This window comes from Leucoraja erinacea, chromosome 3 (genome assembly GCF_028641065.1).
Source record: "Leucoraja erinacea ecotype New England chromosome 3, Leri_hhj_1, whole genome shotgun sequence".
In the NCBI taxonomy this organism is placed as follows: Eukaryota; Metazoa; Chordata; class Chondrichthyes; order Rajiformes; family Rajidae; genus Leucoraja; species Leucoraja erinaceus.
Genome location: NC_073379.1, coordinates 85,064,295 through 85,083,491, shown reverse-complemented (window position 1 = coordinate 85,083,491; position 19,197 = coordinate 85,064,295). Strand labels below are relative to the sequence as shown.

The 19,197-nt window shown below is 43.4% G+C and overlaps 1 protein-coding gene across 1 annotated transcript in view; it reads right to left on the bottom strand.

The window, feature by feature from the left end:
* Nucleotides 1-19,197, bottom strand: part of cep120 (centrosomal protein 120) — a 97,377-nt gene that overhangs the window by 61,342 nt on the left and 16,838 nt on the right. The window contains 6 exon segments of the mRNA XM_055633123.1: nt 2,099-2,267; nt 4,672-4,912; nt 11,057-11,281; nt 13,314-13,445; nt 13,447-13,512; nt 17,644-17,804. Coding sequence (XP_055489098.1) covers nt 2,099-2,267; nt 4,672-4,912; nt 11,057-11,281; nt 13,314-13,445; nt 13,447-13,512; nt 17,644-17,804 — 994 coding nt within the window.

The following is a 19,197-nucleotide window of genomic DNA, read 5'->3' as shown; positions in this document are numbered from 1 at the left end:
TGAAAGTTGGCTTACAGGTATAGCAGGCAGTGAAGAAAGCTAATGGAATGTTGGCCTTCATAACAAGAGGATTTCAGTATAGGGGTAAAGAGGTTCTTCTGCATTTGTATAGGGCTCTGGTGAGACCACATCTGGAGTATTGTGTACAATTTTGGTCTCCTAATTTGAGGAAGGACATCCTTGTGGTTGAGGCAGTGCAGCGTAGGTTCACGAGATTGATCCCTGGGATGGCGGGGCTGTCATATGAGGAAAGATTGAAAAGACTAGGCTTGTATTCACTGGAGTTTAGAAGGATGAGAGGGATTCTTATAGAAACATATAAAAGTATAAAAGGACTGGACAAGCTAGATGCAGGGAAAATGTTCCCAATGTTGGGCGTGTCCAGAACCAGGGGCCACACGTAGAATAAAGGGGAGGTCATTTAAGACTGAGGTGAGAAAAAACGTTTTCACTCAGAGTTGTGAATTTATGGAATTCCCTGTCACAGAGGGCAGTGGAGGCCAAGTCACTGGATGGATTTAAGAGAGAGTTAAGATAGAGCTCTAGGGGCTAGTGGAGTCAAGGGATATGGGGAGAAGGCAGGCACAGGTTATTGATAGGGGACGATCAGCCATGATCACAATGAATGGCGGTGCTGGCTCAAAGGACCAAATGGCCTCCTCCTGCACCTATTTTGTATGCTTCTATGAACATTGAATAACAATACTCCACTGATGCTGAAAGAGTAATCCTTTTACCACGGATTAGTTGCAAAAATTCATCTAAATATTCAGCAATTTGCAATAATTAGAAAAAGGTGTGTATAAAATATTACCCAAAAAAATGAAACTAAATTTTTTGTGACTTTCACAACCTCTATTAACATAACCCACAATGTTATGCTGTCACTGAAATAATAAATCTTGTTATTTTCAAGAACATAAGCAAATGTGTTCAAAAATGTTTCTATAAAACTGAACATTTTTCGATGTGGTTCACTGATATATTTCAGCTGATATACACCCACGTTATTTGAATATAATTTAGTCATGGACTGTTGAAGCCTTCTGCACAACATTGCAGTTAACCAAATGATAAATTAGAATAACAATTTGGTATTGGAAAGAAAAATACAATTAAACAAAGGGGCATCTAGGCCAAAGGGAAAGTAGGATAGTTTATGCTGGAGAACAGACATTGAAAGTCAACCTCAAAGTTTTCAAGATTCTATAGAGTAGACATAACCAGAAAATTAATAGATTGTTTGACACAATGGTACACTTTATTCCAAATATTTATCTACTCGACGTTACAATATACACACATTTGTTAATGATTAACTATTATACATGATAATACATGTACTTGGTTTTATTAATCTACCATTACAGGATTTCATTAAAGAATCACTAAATAAATAACATTTTGCAAATATTTCTAAATATGTAAGCGGAACAAGAGGATTATTAATCAGGAATTTGGGCATGTGAAAGTTTAATGTACATTAATTATAGGAGCAATGTAACTGAGTTTGCAGACACGAGTATTCTTAACAATTTAATCTACAATAGTAATCTGGCCAGACCTCAAGAACCGAAAGACATTGCATTTGGTGTATTCATTTTCAAATCTGGCAAGTTATTTTTCTTGGCCGCACACAATAGTTAAGGTAAAGTTAAGGTGGCCAGGTAAATCACACCCAAACTCTATGCAACATTTTAGAATATACTAATAATCAATTTATCCGTGCCTGTTAAACATGGTTCTTCACCTACCAACATTTCATCCACAAGAAAGAGAACATTCAGTTTCAGAAAGCAAACAAAGACTCCTCTAGTTCTGAGCGGTCATGGTGATATTTATACCCCATTTCCAAATCAATGTAACATTTGAATTTCTCATCTTTTACTCCAGGCACCACATATTCTTATATGTAGGATATATCATCTATTTTCATATACCCGCACTGATGTCCAGGATGGTCAGCAAATTGATAATATATGAAAATTGGATGCAAATGTCAGATTGACATGTTAGTATTGTTATGCACATTGTCAAGACTAGAAATTTTTTTGTATTTCATAGAATTAAATGAAATTCAATCTAACAAGTCTTTTACCTTACTATGCAGTTTATGGCAAAATTTACATCCAACTGTGCAATACTTCTTATATCCAGAGCAAAGCAGAAATGGTGTGCTGATGCCGGAATGGAGATCTTTGGTGCTGACGTAGAATCAGATTCATTAGTAGCTGGAGCTGGACGAAACTGGGAGTCCAATGCAGGAGCTGCGATAAGATGTAGCAAATATAAATAAAATATTAAAAAACAATGTTATTCCATATTTGGATTTACTACACTGAATGGGTCTGTATTTGGTAACGTAATAAGGACATGGTTGTTGGCCAAAAACATTTTTTTTTTCTCTCGCATTCAACATGGTGAATTTGTCCTCGGTGCACTTCCCTGCACTGACCCCATCTCTTGTTTTCCCTAATATCTACAAATATAAAATGTCTAAATATCTAAATCCAATAGCTAAATATATAGATGCCTTCTTTCACAAGTCAGAATTCTGTCATTCGGCCTTGGTTGAAAATTTTAAAGATTCACCAGTGGCAGAGCGAAAACAACTTGACAACCATTTATTTTGATAATGTGACCTCTCGCTTTAGACATAACAGCTGGACATCAACAGCACATCCATTTGTCAAGTCCTGAAGGAATTTTGCATAATTCATTGAAATCTCTTATTTTATTCTCTCATACAAACTCACCATTGTGGAATTCAGTCAACCTTCACTCTTTATATTAATTAGGTAGGGAGATAACACCTGTACACAACATTACAGATGTGGTCTCAAAATAGCTCTAAATAATCAGAGCAAGCCACCTGTATTCAAATCGAAATTATATAGCAATAAACAGGTCCACGTACCATTTTATTTCCTAACTGCTAGCTTCACCTGCATGTTTTTCATGCCATTCATATTAATGACTCCCAGGTTGTTATAAACACCAACAACCTTTAAATTATTTCACCATTTATTGCCTTTCTATATTTTCTACCAAAGTGAATGATTTTGCCACCTTTTATTCCATCTGCCTTATGCATTAATTTGACTTACCTATACCCCCCTCCCCCCGATGTCATTCTGCAGACCACCCACTGCCATCTAGCTTTACAGATCAGCAGACTTAGGAATAATGGATTTGAATCCTTCATCCAAACCCATACCAAGATTATGAAAAGCTGGACCACCAGCAATGGTCATTGCCTCCCAACTTCAAAGTTTCTCATTTGGAGTCCTCCCCTCATTTCTATCCATTACCCAATCTTCAATCCATGCTGATATATTATTCCCCTTTCACCTACAATAATTTAGTCCGGCAGCTTGTTAGACATCCTGTCTAACTCGAGTGCACCATCCACTTTATTACAGATCCACCACCGATTTTCCAGCAACTTGTGGTCCGGCACCGCCTTTAATCTGGACAAAACTACGAGTACATTGTAAACCCCCCTGAAAATGTGGTGTAGAGGCTGGATGAAGCAGCCGATCTCGATCTCATTTGGGAGTTCCACAGCAAATCTGTGAGAAGAATTTTCCCACTGCAGCAGGGGCTCTGGAACTCCAGCCCGGCCGGAGCCAGCAGGTCCGTTCCCGTAGCTGACTTCCACAGCCAATCGGCGTGTGTCAAATTTGCCACCAGCGGCAGGGGCTCTGGGACTCCAGCCGACTGGATCGTCCAAGTACCATTCGACTCCTCTCGAAGGCCTTGAACTCTGTTGGTCCAGCAAAACTGATCATCCAGAACAAGTATTCATATGTTTGCACTGATATTAAATATCATTTTTCTTTGATGCAACAATGTGCAATTGTGGTGAGGATCTAGGAAAAGAACACCATGAAGAGATGTTGGATGAGGATGAAGAGAATACTGGATTAACATTGAATTCTAATGAAACTCATTACAGATCAAGTTGGAGCTCCGACCCTGGCAACTCTACCCCTGGCTGCGCGGCGCTCCAAATCCAGCGCGGCCCGTGGCCGGACGCCCGCAGCCCCAGCTCCACGATGTTGTGTGTCGGTAGCCACAGTGCTCCGGAGCTTACCGCACGGCGACCCGGTAAGGCATTGCACGCTCCCCGCTGGTATCCCAGCGCTGCGACGCCACTGACTCCCAACATCGCGGAGCTGGGGCTGCGGGCGTCCGGCCGCGGGCGGCGCTGGATTTGGAGCGCCGCGCAGCCAGGGGTAGAGTTGCCGGGGTTGGAGCTCCAACCGGCGCCGCCTGCGGCCGGACGCCCGCAGCCCCCAGCTCCGCGATGTTGGGAGTCGGTGGCCACAGCGCTCCGGAGCTTACTGCACAGCGACCCGGTAAGGCATTGCCCGCTCCCCGCCTCTCCGACCAGGTAGGGGACTAAGAATTAAAGTTTCCCCCTTAACCCCCCCACCACATAAAATCCCTCCAAACTAACTGACTAACATTTAAGCAATGATATATAATGATTCCCCGGTCTCCGGGGAGGAGGCAGCCGCTCCAGACTTTTCAAGCCGCCCGCGCTACCTACCTAATCTACGCTAAAAATCTTCCATTCGGAAATCCGAAAAATTCCGAAATCCGAGAAGTGTCTGGTCCCAAGGCTTTCGGATAAAAGGTTGTGCACCTGTACTGGTTTTTACTCACCATTGTGAGTCTTCTTGTTCGCCTCTTCTTGCAGACTATTTGCTTCATTTTCTGTTGCCTGATCTCTGCTGGGAGGAGAATCACTACGCTCAGGCGTCAAACTTCCAGCTTCAACGACCTTTGTCACCTGGTCAGCAGAGCAAGGCTTGCCTTGGTCAGGGGTCTTTGCGTTTTGAGGAGACATAATTCTCTGCATAACTGGAGACTTGGGCTCAGGTTCCATTTTAACTGGACTAGATGGCTTTAAGCAGAAAGAAATATCAACTATCATGCATACCCACAGTAAATGCACAAAAATCCCAAGAAATTAAATAATGAAGAATGAAAATTCAGCATCAAGAATGCCCATTTATCACAGACATTTAGGTAAAATATATATATATATATATATATATATATATATATATTATATTTATTTTTTTTAATCACAGGATTTTAATTATTAATTCCAATAACTCATAGCCCAGCCCACAATAACTACGCCCAACACAAGGTCAAGATGAACCAATCAGACCTGCCTGCACATAATCCATGTCCCTCCATATCCATATGCCTATCTAAAAAGCCTCTGAAAAGTCACTATTGGAAACATGGAAAAAAAGATGCGGGAGTAGGCCATTCGGCCCTTCGAGCCAGCACTGCCATTCAATATGATCATGGCTGTTCATCTAATATAATGATCATCTGATATTGTATCTAACACCATTCATGGCAGTGTGTTCCAGGCACTCGCCACCCGCTGAGGGGAAAAAAACTTTCTCCGTGCATCTCTTTAAACTTTGCTCTCTCTCTCCGTTGACATTTGCACCCGGGGAAAAAGGTTCTGTCTATCTGCCACATTGATGCCGCTCCTAATTTTCTACACTTCTATCAGGTTTCCCCTCACTCAACCTCTGGATTTCCAGAGAAAACAGTCCAAGTTTAAGAGCAATTCTTAAAATACAATGTATTTCTTGCTGAATGAAAAACCTAATTACAGGCATTTTTTAGAAAAAAGGTACAAACCATTGTACATAGTACTTGATGCAGGAAGGCAGTTTGGAGGATCAAAGATAATTAGAACATTACAAACACGTAGGGGATCCTTGGTACGTCTAGCAATTTACCACAGATGCTACTTGACGTTCTGAGTAGACAATAGACAATCGGTGCAAGAGTAGGCCATTCGGCCCTTCGAGCCAGCGCCATTCAATGTGATCATGGCTGGTCATCCCAAATCAGTACCCCATTCCTGCCTTCTCCCCATATCCCATGACTCCGCTATTTTTAAGAGCCCTATCTATCTCTCTCTTGAAAGCATCCAGAGAACCTTCCTCCACCGCCCTCTGAGGCAGAGAATTCCACAGTCTCACCATTCTCTGTGAGAAAAAGTGTTTCCTCGTCTCCGTTCTAAATGGCTTACTCCTTATTCTTAAACTGTGGCCCCTGGTTCTGGACTCCCCCAACATCGGGAACATGTTTCCTGCCTCTAGCATGTCCAAACCCATAACAATTTTATGTTTCAATGAGATGCCCTCTCATCCTTCTAAACTCCAGAGTGTACAAGCCCAGCTGCTCCATTCTCTCAGCATATGACAGTCCCGCCATCCCGGGAATTAACCTTGTAAACTTATGCTGCACTCCCTCAATAGCAAGAATGTCCTTCCTCAAATTAGGGGGCCAAAACTGCACACAATACTCCAGGTGTGGTCTCACTAGGGCTCTGTACAACTGCAGAAGGACCTCTCTGCGCCTATATTCAATTCTTCTTGTTAAAAAGGCCAACATGTCATTGGCTTTATTCACTGCCTGCTGTACCTGCATGCTTACTTTCATAGACTGATGTACAAGGACCCCCGGGGAGGGGGGGGCGGGGGTGATTGGCAGTCACCGAGGTACATTGTTGAGTAGAGTGACAGCCACAGGGAAGCTGTTCCTGGACCTGCTGGTCCGGCAACGGAGAGACCTGTAGCGCCCCGGTTGGTAGGAGGGTAAACAGTCCATGGTTGGGGTGAGAGCAGTCCTTGGCGATGCTGAGCGCCCTCCGCAGACAACGCTTGCTTTGGACAGACTCAATGGAGAGTAGCGAGGAACTGGTGATGCGTTGGGCAATTTTCACCACCCTCTGCAGTGCTTTCCGGTTGGAGACAGAGCACACTGTGATACAGTTGGTAAGGATGCTCTCGATGGTGCAGCGGTAGAAGTTCACCAGGATCTGAGGAGACAGATGGACCTTATTCAGTCTCCTCAGGAAGAAGAGACGCTGGTGAGCCTTCTTGATCAGAGTTGAGGTATTGTGGGTCCAAGAGAGGTCATCGGCGATGTTGACCCCCAGGAACCTGAAGCTGGAAACACGTTCCACCTCCGTCCCGTTGATGTGGATGGGGGTGTGCGTGCCGCCCTTAGACTTTGAAGTCTACAATGAGCTCCTTGGTCTTCTTGGAGTTAAGGGCCAGGTTGTCACTGCTATCCAAATGTTCGGCTCTCATCTTTTATAATTGACTCCAGCATCTTCCCCACCACCGAGTCAGGCTAACTGGTCTATAATTCCCTGTTTTCTCTCTCCCATCTTTCTTAAAAAGTGGGATAACATTAGCTACCCTCCAATCCACAGGAACCGATCCTCAGTCTATAGAACATTGGAAAATTATCACCAATGCATCCACGATTTCTAGACATTTTTAACCAGTCGCTGCAAACCTGTACTGTCTCTGCCAGCTTCAAAGTCTCCACTATTGTCCCTGGACCCAAAAATGCAAGGATTATTGGTCTTAATGACTACAGGCCTGTCGCACTGACCTCTGTAGTCATGAAGACCCTTGAAAGGCTTGTGCTGGCCAAGCTGAAAAATATCGCAAACCCCCTGCTGGACCCTCTGCAGGTTACATATCGGGCTAATAGATCTGTGGATGACGCAGTGAACCTGGGCCTCCACTTCAGCCTCCAGCACCTAGACCGCTAGGGGTCATATGCGAGGATTTTGTTTGTTGATTTTAGCTCTGCATTCAACACCATTGTGCCAGAGCTACTATACTATGTCTCGCTAGAATTTAGGAGATTGAGGGGGGATCTTATAGAAACGTACAAAATTCTTAAAGGGTTGGACAGGCTAGATGCAGGAAGATTGTTCCCGATGTTGCGGAAGTCCAGGACAAGGGGTCACAGCTTAAGGATAGAGGGGAAATCCTTTAAGACAGAGATGAGAAAAACATTTTTCACACAGAGAGTGGTGAATCTCTGGAATTCTCTGCCACAAAAGGTAGTTGAGGCCAGTTCATTGGCCATATTTAAGAGGGAGTTATATGTGGCCCTTGTGGCTAAAGGGATCAGGGGGTATGGAGCGAAGGCAGGTATGGGATACTGAGTTGGATGATCAGCCATGATCATATTGAATGGCGGTGCAGGCTCGAAGGGCCGAATGGCCTACTCCTTCACCTATTTTCTATGTATCTATAAGATCATAAGTTACAGGAGTAGAATTAAGTCACATGGCCCTATCAAGTCAACTTCGCCATTCAATCATGACTGATCTATCTCTCCCTAACCCCATTCTCCTGCCTTCTCCACATAACCTCTGACACCTGTACTAATCAAGAATTTATCTATCTCTGCTTTAAATATATCCACTGACGTTTTCTCCACAGCCTTTTGTGGCAATGAATTACACAGATTCACCACCCTCTAAAGACATTCCTCCTCATCTCTATAAGGATTTGAGTATAGGAGCAGGGAGGTTCTACTGCAATTGTACAGGGTCTTGGTGAGACCACACCTGGAGTATTGCGTACAGTTTTGGTCTCCAAATCTGAGGAAGGACATTATTGCCATAGAGGGAGTGCAGCGAAGGTTCACCAGACTGATTCCTGGGATGTCAGGACTGTCTTATGAAGAAAGACTGGATAGACTTGGTTTATACTCTCTAGAATTTAGGAGATTGAGAGGGGATCTTATAGAAACTTACAAAATTCTTAAGGGGTTGGACAGCCTAGACGCAGGAACATTGTTCCTGATGTTGGGGAAGTCCAGGAGAAGGGGTCACAGCTTAAGGATAAGGGGGAAATCCTTTAAAACCGAGATGAGAAGAACTTTTTTCACACAGAGAGTGGTGAATCTCTGGAACTCTCTGCCACAGAAGGTAGTTGAGGCCAGTTCATTGGCTATATTTAAGAGGGAGGTAGATGTGGCCCTTGTGGTTAAGGGGATCAGAGGGTATGGAGAGGTACGGGATACTGAGTTGGATGATCAGCCATGATCATATTGAATGGCGATACAGGCTCGAAGGGCCGAATGGCCTGCTCCTACACCTAATTTCTATGTTTTTATCTCCATCCTAAAAGAACGTCCTTTAATTCTGAGGCTATGACTAGTCCGAGATTCTCCCACTTGTGGAAACATCCTCTCCACATCCACTCTATCCAAGCCTTTAGACTATCCAATCATGTTATCTCGAAAGCTGGGAGACTGCAATGACAAGTTGATATACCTAGACAATTCTATACTTAGGGTAAGATCCTGTACAATGAATTTAGATGCGGAGCTTTAAAATGATGAAGGTGACAGGAAGAGGTACAGCTACAAATGTTTAATCTATAAACAGGGATGATATCAAATTGCTTCAAGTCTATGAACTATCAACCTTTAAAGCAAAACAAAGTAGTCAGAGGCAGGAGTAACAAACTGTCTGTAAAACTCTATAAAGTCTTTACGCTCCATAGCTAAGACAGTGCTTTGCATTATCACAACAGCCATTACCAAGGCTGCAGCTAGACCTAAAAGTGCTAGAGTAACTCAGTGGATCAGGCAGCATCTCTGGAGAAAAGGGCCAAGTGACATTTCAGGTCAGGACCTTTCTTCAGACATTTATTACATCAAGTCCATGGCAATTGTCATTGCCTAAATGAACGCAGTGCCAACAACTTTCAAGCTCAAGACGATATATATGACACACCACACCAGTTGAGCGGCATCCATCCAACCAGTAGGCGGCGCGACTCTCATCAGCAGCGGCCTCTGCAGCCCGTCTGCGTTTTTATTATTTTTTGTCTATGTTTTTATGTAGTTTTTGTTATTTTTTGTTGGGGTGTGTGTGTGGGGGGGGTGGGGTGGGGGTGGGGGTAACTTTTAAATCTCTCCCTGCACGGGAGACCCAACCTTTTCTTTGTCGAGTCTCCGTTGTCGTTGGAGCTGCAACGAGGAGCGGCCTTCAACAGGAAGACCGGGGGCTCTGGTGCCGACGACTCATCTCACCGTCGCGGAGCTGGTCGAGTCCAGAGCGGGTGGAGCGCTGCTGCGGCCCGATTCGGAGGCTGCAACTGCGGGTCTGGCGGACGGCGGCACCGGGAGCCCGCGGGTCCCTGGAGGGAGATCGCTTTTCAGGGCTCCTGCAACGGCGACTTCTCCTGCCCGAGTTGCGGGGTCAAAGAGCTCCTGGAGCGGGGCCTCACAGCACCGCCCCGCGCGGCTTGGAATGGTCGCGGGACTCTGCGAGCGCCCGCCAGGGCTCTAACACCAAGAACCCGGTGTGCGACCTGGCATCACCCGGCGTGGCTTTAATGGCTGCGGGACAATCGCCATCGCCATCGCCAGCCGGGAGCTTTGACTTTGACTCTGACATCGGGGGGGGGGGGGGGGGGGGGGGGGGGGGGGGTGCAGTAGAGTAGAGATAAAGTTTTTTGGCCTTCCATCACAGCGATGTGATGGATGTTTATGTAAATTATGTTGTGTCTTGGGTCTATTTGTTTTGTAATGTATGGCTGCAGAAACGTCATTTCGTTTGGACCTCAAGGGGTCCAAATGACAAATAAATTGAATTGAATTGAATTGAAGTATAAACACCGATTTGCTCTACCATCGCAAGAGTAACTACCAATGATAGCCCCACTCAAAGCTGCAACCCCCACCACCAAGGACAAGGTCGACAGGCTAAGTTGCACACCATTCTGAATTTAAGATATATCAATGGTCGATCCAATCCTGACAACAGGATAGGAGTAAAACCACCTGAATGAACACTGGGGTACAATAAATGGTGTTCTTGCCACTGACATCCATTGCCCTCCCAAAGTTACTCTGCCAGGGATTACTAATGTTTATCAGTTTCCCAGCCTAGAAAATTGCCATCAACCCCACTGTGGTGCAGTCCAAAGTCGGTCCATGAACTGATCAATATTGCAACAGAGGCCACTGATTGCCCTTTTCACCAGTGAACTTTAACCAATCTTGCGTCAACAGGCCACTGATTCTGAGAAGGAAGAATTGTTACCTCAATGGTCATTTACATAATCGCAAGACCCTACCTCATATAATTACAAAAGGCCCTAACAAACCAGTAATTATTATTCTACAAATTTCATAATGACTGTACTATAATAATTGGAATGTTAGAAATAAAGCCAACAATAATTACCTGAGAAATGATTCCTTCCTTTTTAAGAGCAACTGAAACTCCGACTGTAGGTGACAGATCAAGTGGCAGAGGAGGTAACTTCTGTTTTTTTTTCTCAGGTGGCACCAAAGTAAAGGCCCCTTCAACTGCTGCAGGATGCCTGAGTATTTCACTGTTTCCTTTTAATAATCCTGCTAATGATATCTCTGTGCTGCCCAGTGACCTGTCTCCACAGCACAAATGTATCTAAAGTTTTAAAAAGACAAATATCAATTAATTTACATTTTCATTCATCAATTGGAAACATTACTATAAAGTGAAAATAACATTTATTTTACTATTAATTACTTAAAATGTACGATTTCACTAGAGAGATGCAGGGACATAAATAGATGTTACTTCAAGTTAAATCTTAAGGTAATCAATACAAGCTGGACGTACGTAAGGCTAATAGGCCTTTCAAAAGAAACATTCTTAATCAGAGATCGAAGCAGAATTTGCATTACCTTATGAGCACACCACATTATTTCAAAAAGATAGAGAGAGTGGATATAATGCACTGAATACTCTGTTTCAATGCATTACCACCAAATAGACACTATAAAAAGATAACAGTGCCCTCCATAATGTCTGGGATGAATACCCATCATTTATTTATTTGCCTCGGTACTCCACAGTTGAGATTTGTAATAGAAAAAAAAAATCACATGTGGTTAAAGTGCATGTTGTCAGATTATGTTAAAGGGTAATTTTATACATTTTTGTTTCACCATGTAGAAATTACAGCTGTGTTTATACATAGTCCCCCCCATTTCAGGGCACCATAATGTTTGGGACACATGACTTCACTGGTATTTGTAATTGCTCAGGTGTGTTTAATTGCCTCTTTAACGCAGGTATAAGACAGCTTTCAGCACCTAGTCTGGGGTGGGAGATGGCAACTGTCACGTGGTCTGCCCTGTTTCGATGAATGCAATCAACCTGGTGAGCACAATCCAATAAGATCAGATAGAATAGAACAAGTTGTCCTACAACTTTAGACTGTGCACGCCATACACAAGAAGCACCTAGTCTTTCCCTCCATTTTTTCCATCACCTTAGGAAACTTTTATTGCTGTTTATCAATATGAGGACCAAAGTTGTGCCAATGAAAGTCAAAGAAGCCATTATGAGACTGAGAAACAAGAATAAAACTGTTGGAGACATCAGCCACACCTTAGACTTACCAAAATCAACTGTGTGCAACATCATTAAGAAGAAAGAGAGCACTGGTGAGCTTACTAATCGCAAAGGGACTGGCAGACCAAGGAAGACCTCCACAGCTGATGACAGAAAAATTCTCTCAATAATACAGAACAATCACCAAATGTGGACAGATGAGACGAAGATTAACATATCAGAGTGATGGCAAGGGCAAAGTATGGAGGAGAGAAGAAACTGCCAAAGATCAAAAGCATACCACCTCATCTGTGAAACACGGTGGTGGGTGTGTTATGAGCTATGGCTGCTGAAGGTACTGGCTCACTTATCTTCATTGATGATACAACTGCTGATGGTAGTAGTATAATGAATTCTGAAGTGTAAAGACACATCATATCTGTTCAAGTTCAAACAAATGCCTCAAAACTCATTGGCCAGCGATTCATTCTACAGCAAGACAATGATCACAAACATTCTGCTAAAGCAATAAGGGAGTTTTTCAAAGATTAAAAAAATGTGTTAATTCTTGAGTGGCCAATCACCTGATCTGAACCCAAGTGAGCATGCCTTTTATATAGTGAGGAGAAAACTGAAGGGGACTAGCCCCCAAAACAAGCAGAAGCTAAAGATGGCTGCAATGCAGGTCTGGCAGAGCATCACCAGATAAGACACCCAGCAACTGGTGATGTTCATGAGTCGCAGACTTCAAGCAGTCATTGCATGCAAATACTAAATGATGGAAAGGTATAAATGAAAAGTTGGTGTTAGGATTTCCTTTTCACAATAAAGCAGTCAGGGAGCAAAAATTTAGTGAGAAAATTCTAGTGCCTCCTTCAGTCTTGGATTCCCTTGAATGACATTACTGAACCAGAAGGGTTAATATAAACATCTGGTACATGTATATTTGTCATTACCAATAAGCTTTTGTTGCAACTCCAGGGCATCAACCAAATTAAATGAATTTAAATAGTGCAATTTGAACTTGGGTCTCTAGGTTGTACGTCTAGGTCTCCAAAAGGTTAGTCTAGTAACTTAATTACTATATCTGGTGAACTGAAACATAGAATATAAAATTTACCTGCAGATTTGGTTGTGAAGCGAAGAATAAACGCAGAATTTCTGTTTGACTCCGAATCTTCACTGAAGCTCGTTCAGGAGCAAAATTTGGGTTTATTAGGTCAGTAAAAGGATCATTGGTGACATCATTTCCCCAGCAAAGAATAATAAAAGAAAAATTCAGGTCGCTCATCTGGAAGCTTAATTGTACTTGGAATTAACTAGGAAAAGCACAAAGTATTATTTTTTTGTGACTAGATTTTTTACATATTTTATCTTAACAATACAGAAATTCAAAACATTTTAGGTTGTTAATTAAAAACATAATTTATGTACTGTATTAAACCGCCATGCTTACTTATCAAATACACGAAGAATCCATTAGTTTTTCCATATTACAGAATTACACATTATACATTCCAGATTTAAATGAATACATTCCGTGTATGGGTAATCCTCAATGAATCCTCAACATAATTTTATAAGGGGTAAGAGTGTTGTAAAAACAAGCCTGAAGGCTTTGTGTCTCAATGCAAGGAGCATTTGTAATAAGGTGGATGAGTTGAATGTGCAGATAGCTATTAATGACTATGATATAGTTGGGATCACGGAGACATGGCTCCAGGGTGACCAAGGCTGGGAGCTGAACATCCAGGGATATTCAATATTCAGGAGGGATAGACAGAAAGGAAAAGGAGGTGGGATAGCGTTGCTGGTTAGAGAGGAGATTAAAGCAATAGAAAGGTATGACATTAGCTTGGAGGATGTGGAATCGATATGGGTAGAGCTGCAAAACACTAAGGGGCAGAAAACGCTAGTGGGAGTTGTGTACAGGCCACCTAACAGTAGCAGTGGTTGGGGATGGCATCAAACAGGAAATTCGAAATGCGTGCAACAAAGGTAAAACAGTTATAATGGGTGACTTCAATCTACATATAGATTGGGTGAATCAAATTGGCAGGGGTGCTGAGGAAGAGGATTTTTTGGAATGTATGCGGGATAGTTTTCTAAACCAACATGTAGAGGAACCAAGAGAGAGCAGGGTATTCTAGACTGGGTATTGAGTAATGAGGAAGGGTTAGTTAACAGTCTTGTTGTGCATGGCCTCTTGGGCAAGAGTGACCATAATATGGTTGAGTTCTTCATTAGGATGGAGAGTGACATAATTAATTCAGAAAAAAGGGTTCTGAACTTAAAGAAAGGTAACTTTGAGGGTATGAGATGCGAATTAGCCAAGATAGACTGGCAATTGATTCTCAAAGGGTTGACGGTGGATAGGCAATGGAAGGCATTTAAAGACTGCATGGATGAACTACAGCAATTGTTCATCCCAGTTTGGCAAAAGAATAAATCAGGGAAGGTAGTGCATCCGTGGATAACAAGGGAAATCAGGGATAGTATCAAATCAAAAGATGAAGTGTACAAATTAGCCAGAAAAAGCAGCCTACCAGAGGACTGGGAGAAATTCAGAGTCCAGCAGAGGAGGACAAAGGGCTTAATTAGGAAAGGGAAAATAGATTATGAAAGAAAACTGGTAGGGAACATAAAAACTGACTGCAAAGGTTTTTATAGATATGTGAAGAGAAAAAGATTAGTTAAAACAAATGTAGGTCCCTAACAGTCAGAAACAGGTGAATTGATCAAGGGGAACAAGGACATGACAGACCAATTGAATAACTACTTTGGTTCTGTCTTCACTAAGGAAAACATAAATAATCTGCCGGAAATACCAGGGGACCGGGGGTCAAATGAGATGGAGGAACTGAGTGAAATCCAGGTTAGCCGGGAAGTGGTAAATTGAATGGATTAAAGGCCGATAAATCCCCAGGGCCAGATAGGTTGCATCCCAGAGTACTTAAGGAAGTAGCCCCAGAAATAGTGGATGCATTAGTGATAATTTTTCAAAACTCTTTAGATTCTGGAGTAGTTCCTGAGGATTGGAGGGTAGCTAATTTAACCCCACTTTTTAAAAAGGGAGAGAGAGCGAAAACGGGGAATTACAAACCAGTTAGACTAACATTGGTAGTGGGGAAACTGCTAGTCAGTTATTAAAGATGGGATAGCAGCACATTTGGAAATTGGTGAAATCATTGGACAAAGTCAGCATGGATTTATGAAAGGTAAATCATGTCTGACGAATCTTATAGAATTTTTCGAGGATGTAACTGGTAGAGTGGATAAGGGAAAACCAGTGGATGTGTTATATCTGGACTTTCAGAAGGCTTTCGACAAGGTCCCACATAAGAGATTAGTATACAAACTTAAAGCACACTGTATTGGGGGTTCAGTATTGATATGGATAGAGAACTGGCTGGCAGATAGGAAGCAAAGTGTAGGAGTAAACGGGTCCTTTTCACAATGGCAGGCAGTGACTAGTGGGGCACCGCAAGGTACTGCAACATCTCTAATTTTGCGGATGACACTGGGGGACAATGTTAGCTGTGAGGAGGATGCTAGGAGGCTGCAAGGTGCCTTGGATAGGCTGGGTGAGTTGGCAAATCCATGGTAGATGCAGTATAGTATGGATAAATGTGAGGTTATCCACTTTGGTGGCAAAAACAGGAAAGTAGACTATTATCTGAATGGTGGCCGATTAGGAAAAGGGGAGATGCAACGAGACCTGGGTGTCATGGTACACCAGTCATTGAAAGTAAGCATGCAGGTGCAGCAGGCAGTGAAGAAAGCACATGGTATGTTAGCATTCATAGCAAATGGATTTGAGTATAGGAGCAGGGAGGTTCTACTGCAGTTGTACAGGGTCTTGGTGAGACCACACCTGGAGTATTGTGTACAGTTTTGGTCTCCTAATCTGAGGAAATACATTCTTGCCATTGTGGGAGTACAGAGAAGGTTCACCAGACTGATTCCTGGGATGTCAGGACTTTCATATGAAGAAAGACTGGATAGACTCGGCTTGTACTCGCTAGAATTTAGAAGATTGAGGAGAATCTTATTGAAACTTACATAATTCTTAAGGGTTACACAGAAAAGCTGGAGAAACTCAGCGGGTGCAGCAGCATCTATGGAGCGAAGGAAATAGGCAACGTTTCGGGCCGAAACCCTTCTTCAGACCCTAATTCTTAAGGGGTTGGACAGGCTAGATGCAGGAAGATTGTTCCCGATGTTGGGGAAGTCCAGAACATGGGGTCACAGTTTAAGGATAAGGGGGAAATCTTTTAGGACCGAGATGAGAAAAACATTTTTCTGGAATTCTCTGCCACAGAAGGTAGTTGACGCCAGTTCATTGGCTATATTTAAGAGGGAGTTAGATGTGGCCCTTGTGGCTAAAGGTATCAGGAGGTATGGAGAGAAGATACCGAGTTGGATGATCAGCCATGATCATATTGAATGGCGGTGCAGGCTCGAAGGGACCTATTTTCTATGTTTCTATGACTGAGTGCTAAATTAATGAATGTTTGCTGTCATGATATTCAGAACCACTAAAGATTCATACCTTGAATCTTTAGTGGTTCACGTATCCATCCCTATCCAGACTATGCTCAATGAATCTGCCTACACAGGTCTCTGTAATTGAAAATGCGAAGGAGCTACAACCCTCAGGAAATATTCCTTATTTTATTGAGTTTAGTTTAGTTTATTGTCACGTGCATCAAGCTTCAGTGAAAAGCTTTTGTTGCTTTTAAACAGGAAACCCCTTTTTATTAACTGCGAACACCCCCTATATCTATATACCCTTCCAAATATAGTCTGTTTGTATGTCGGCACTGGGCCTATACTTGCTGGAGTTTAGAAAAATGAGGGGGGTGGGGGGACCTAATTGAAACATACAGAAAAGTGAAAGATTGATTGAATAGCGGAGTAAAGTTTTGGGCCGAATTACCTAATTCTACTCCTATTCCTTATGACTGTATGAAATAGAAATATATTTAGATTCCTCCCAGTCAATCTTTTGTGTAAGCAAGGACAGTTCTTATTGTTTATGGCACCTATTTATTGTCAATCCATAAATGGCCATTAATTCTATTGTCTGATAGTTAATCATAAATCCATGGCAATGTATTACATTGAAGAAATGACAAGTTACTCAGCTCTGATTCTCCTTTCACCTGCTTTCACTATTTCAGATATTCAAAGAGCTTTTTGAAGAGTTTGTTTTTTCTAAGATTACTGAACTTCAGAATGCAATCAAAACAAAAATAACAGGAAGCACTTTTACTGTTTCTACTTAACAAAACTTTCCCCAGGAATTCAACCTTTTCACCAGTCCAACAATACCTGCACATTATTACCAAGAATTTATTTAAAATTTCTAAGCACAATGTAACATGCTTCAGCAATAATAACTTTATTAATATTGCACTTTCATGTTCCAGTCTGAAGCTTTCACCAACCTGTTCTAGTTGTGTGGCAAATGCAATTGTCACAGAAAGCACAAAGAAATCAGTGCAGTACTCTCCAGGACCAATCTGATAGTAGCTTTCTTCTTCATTTAGAATAGCTGTTAGAGATTTGGGGTCCACATCCAGCAAGGAACATGGCAATGTTTCTATTACTATGAAATATGAAAATAGGGTAGAAAGGGGTTTTATTATTATTTTTTCAACATTGTGACTTTAAATCTACAGTATTTGAACAAAAGAACAAATTTGTACAGGCTGGTTAGACTGCAGTCTCAAAAATTAAATTATGTTATACAGGTGCACAACCTTTTATCCGACGATCCAAATAACGAAAAGCTCCGAATAGCGGACATTTTTTCGGTCCTTGAAGAAAGGCCCTTGAAGACGTTCACCGACGGCGACCCGCAGAGGTGACAGCGGAACCTCCGGTCGGTCCTCGAAGAAAGGGGAACTAAATCCCCATTCATAAAAGTGAAGGTGAGGGTTAATAATTGACAATCTGCTGCTGCCTGCCCGCTGAGTTAAAAAGTTCCCACGGTAGACTCACGATACACAGTGTATCGTGAGTCTTGCGTGGGAACTTTTTAACTCAGTGGGCAGGCAGCAGCAAATTGTCGCTCCCTTCAGTTTCACCCCACCTACACCCCTCTGCTTCCCGGCCATATGTGTGACCCCTTCCCTCCCCTCTCCAGCTCCCCGCCCATTGCACCGGCGCGGGGGCTTTGCACTGCCTTCACGTCGGCGCCAGTGCCAGTCACCGGAGACGTCAGGACCAACGGGACACCGACCCCCAGGCCCACTGCAAGCACGGAGATCCCAGAGACCCACAGCCAGCAGCAGCCCAGCCACGTTCCAATTCCAGAGGAACACGCTCCCCGTAGGGACCGAAGCTGATGGTGTGCAAGGTGCGTCTTGGTCTTGAGGTTGCGGATGAGGGGGCGCAGCTCAGGCTGTGACGTCTCCGGCCACCCCCCTGTACAGGAGCTGAGACTGGGAACTGTGGGGTTGTTTGCAGTTGCAGAGGGAGGGGGCAAGGGCGGTAAAGTTCCCAGTCTCAGCTCCATTCCAGGGGGGTGGCCGGAGACGTCAGGACCAACGGGACACCGACTGCAAGCACGGAGATCCCAGAGACTCACAGCCAGCAGCAATTCTAGCCCAGCCCCGCTCCAACTCCAGAGGAACCCGGGTTGCGGATGAGGGGGCGCAGCTCGGGCTGTGGGCGAAGTGCCACTTGTCGCCGTTGCGGCCCATCGGGGAGCGGCTTCCTCTGGAGTTGGAGGGACAGGGAGACACAGCGGCTTTTGAGAATGGTGGGCAATCACTTCCAAAGTTCTGCCCACACAGTCAGTACACCTCTCCTACACTTGTCTCCCGCACTAAGATCATCTCGCAGAGAATGATCCCAACCTAACCCTCCCTATTCTCTCCTATTCTGCAAGAAAAAACTACATTGAAGACTCAAACTCGCGATCGAGTAACTGCCGGGATCGAGGCGCAAACTCGCGACCTTGCGGATATGAGCCGAGCACTCTGCCACTGCGCCAG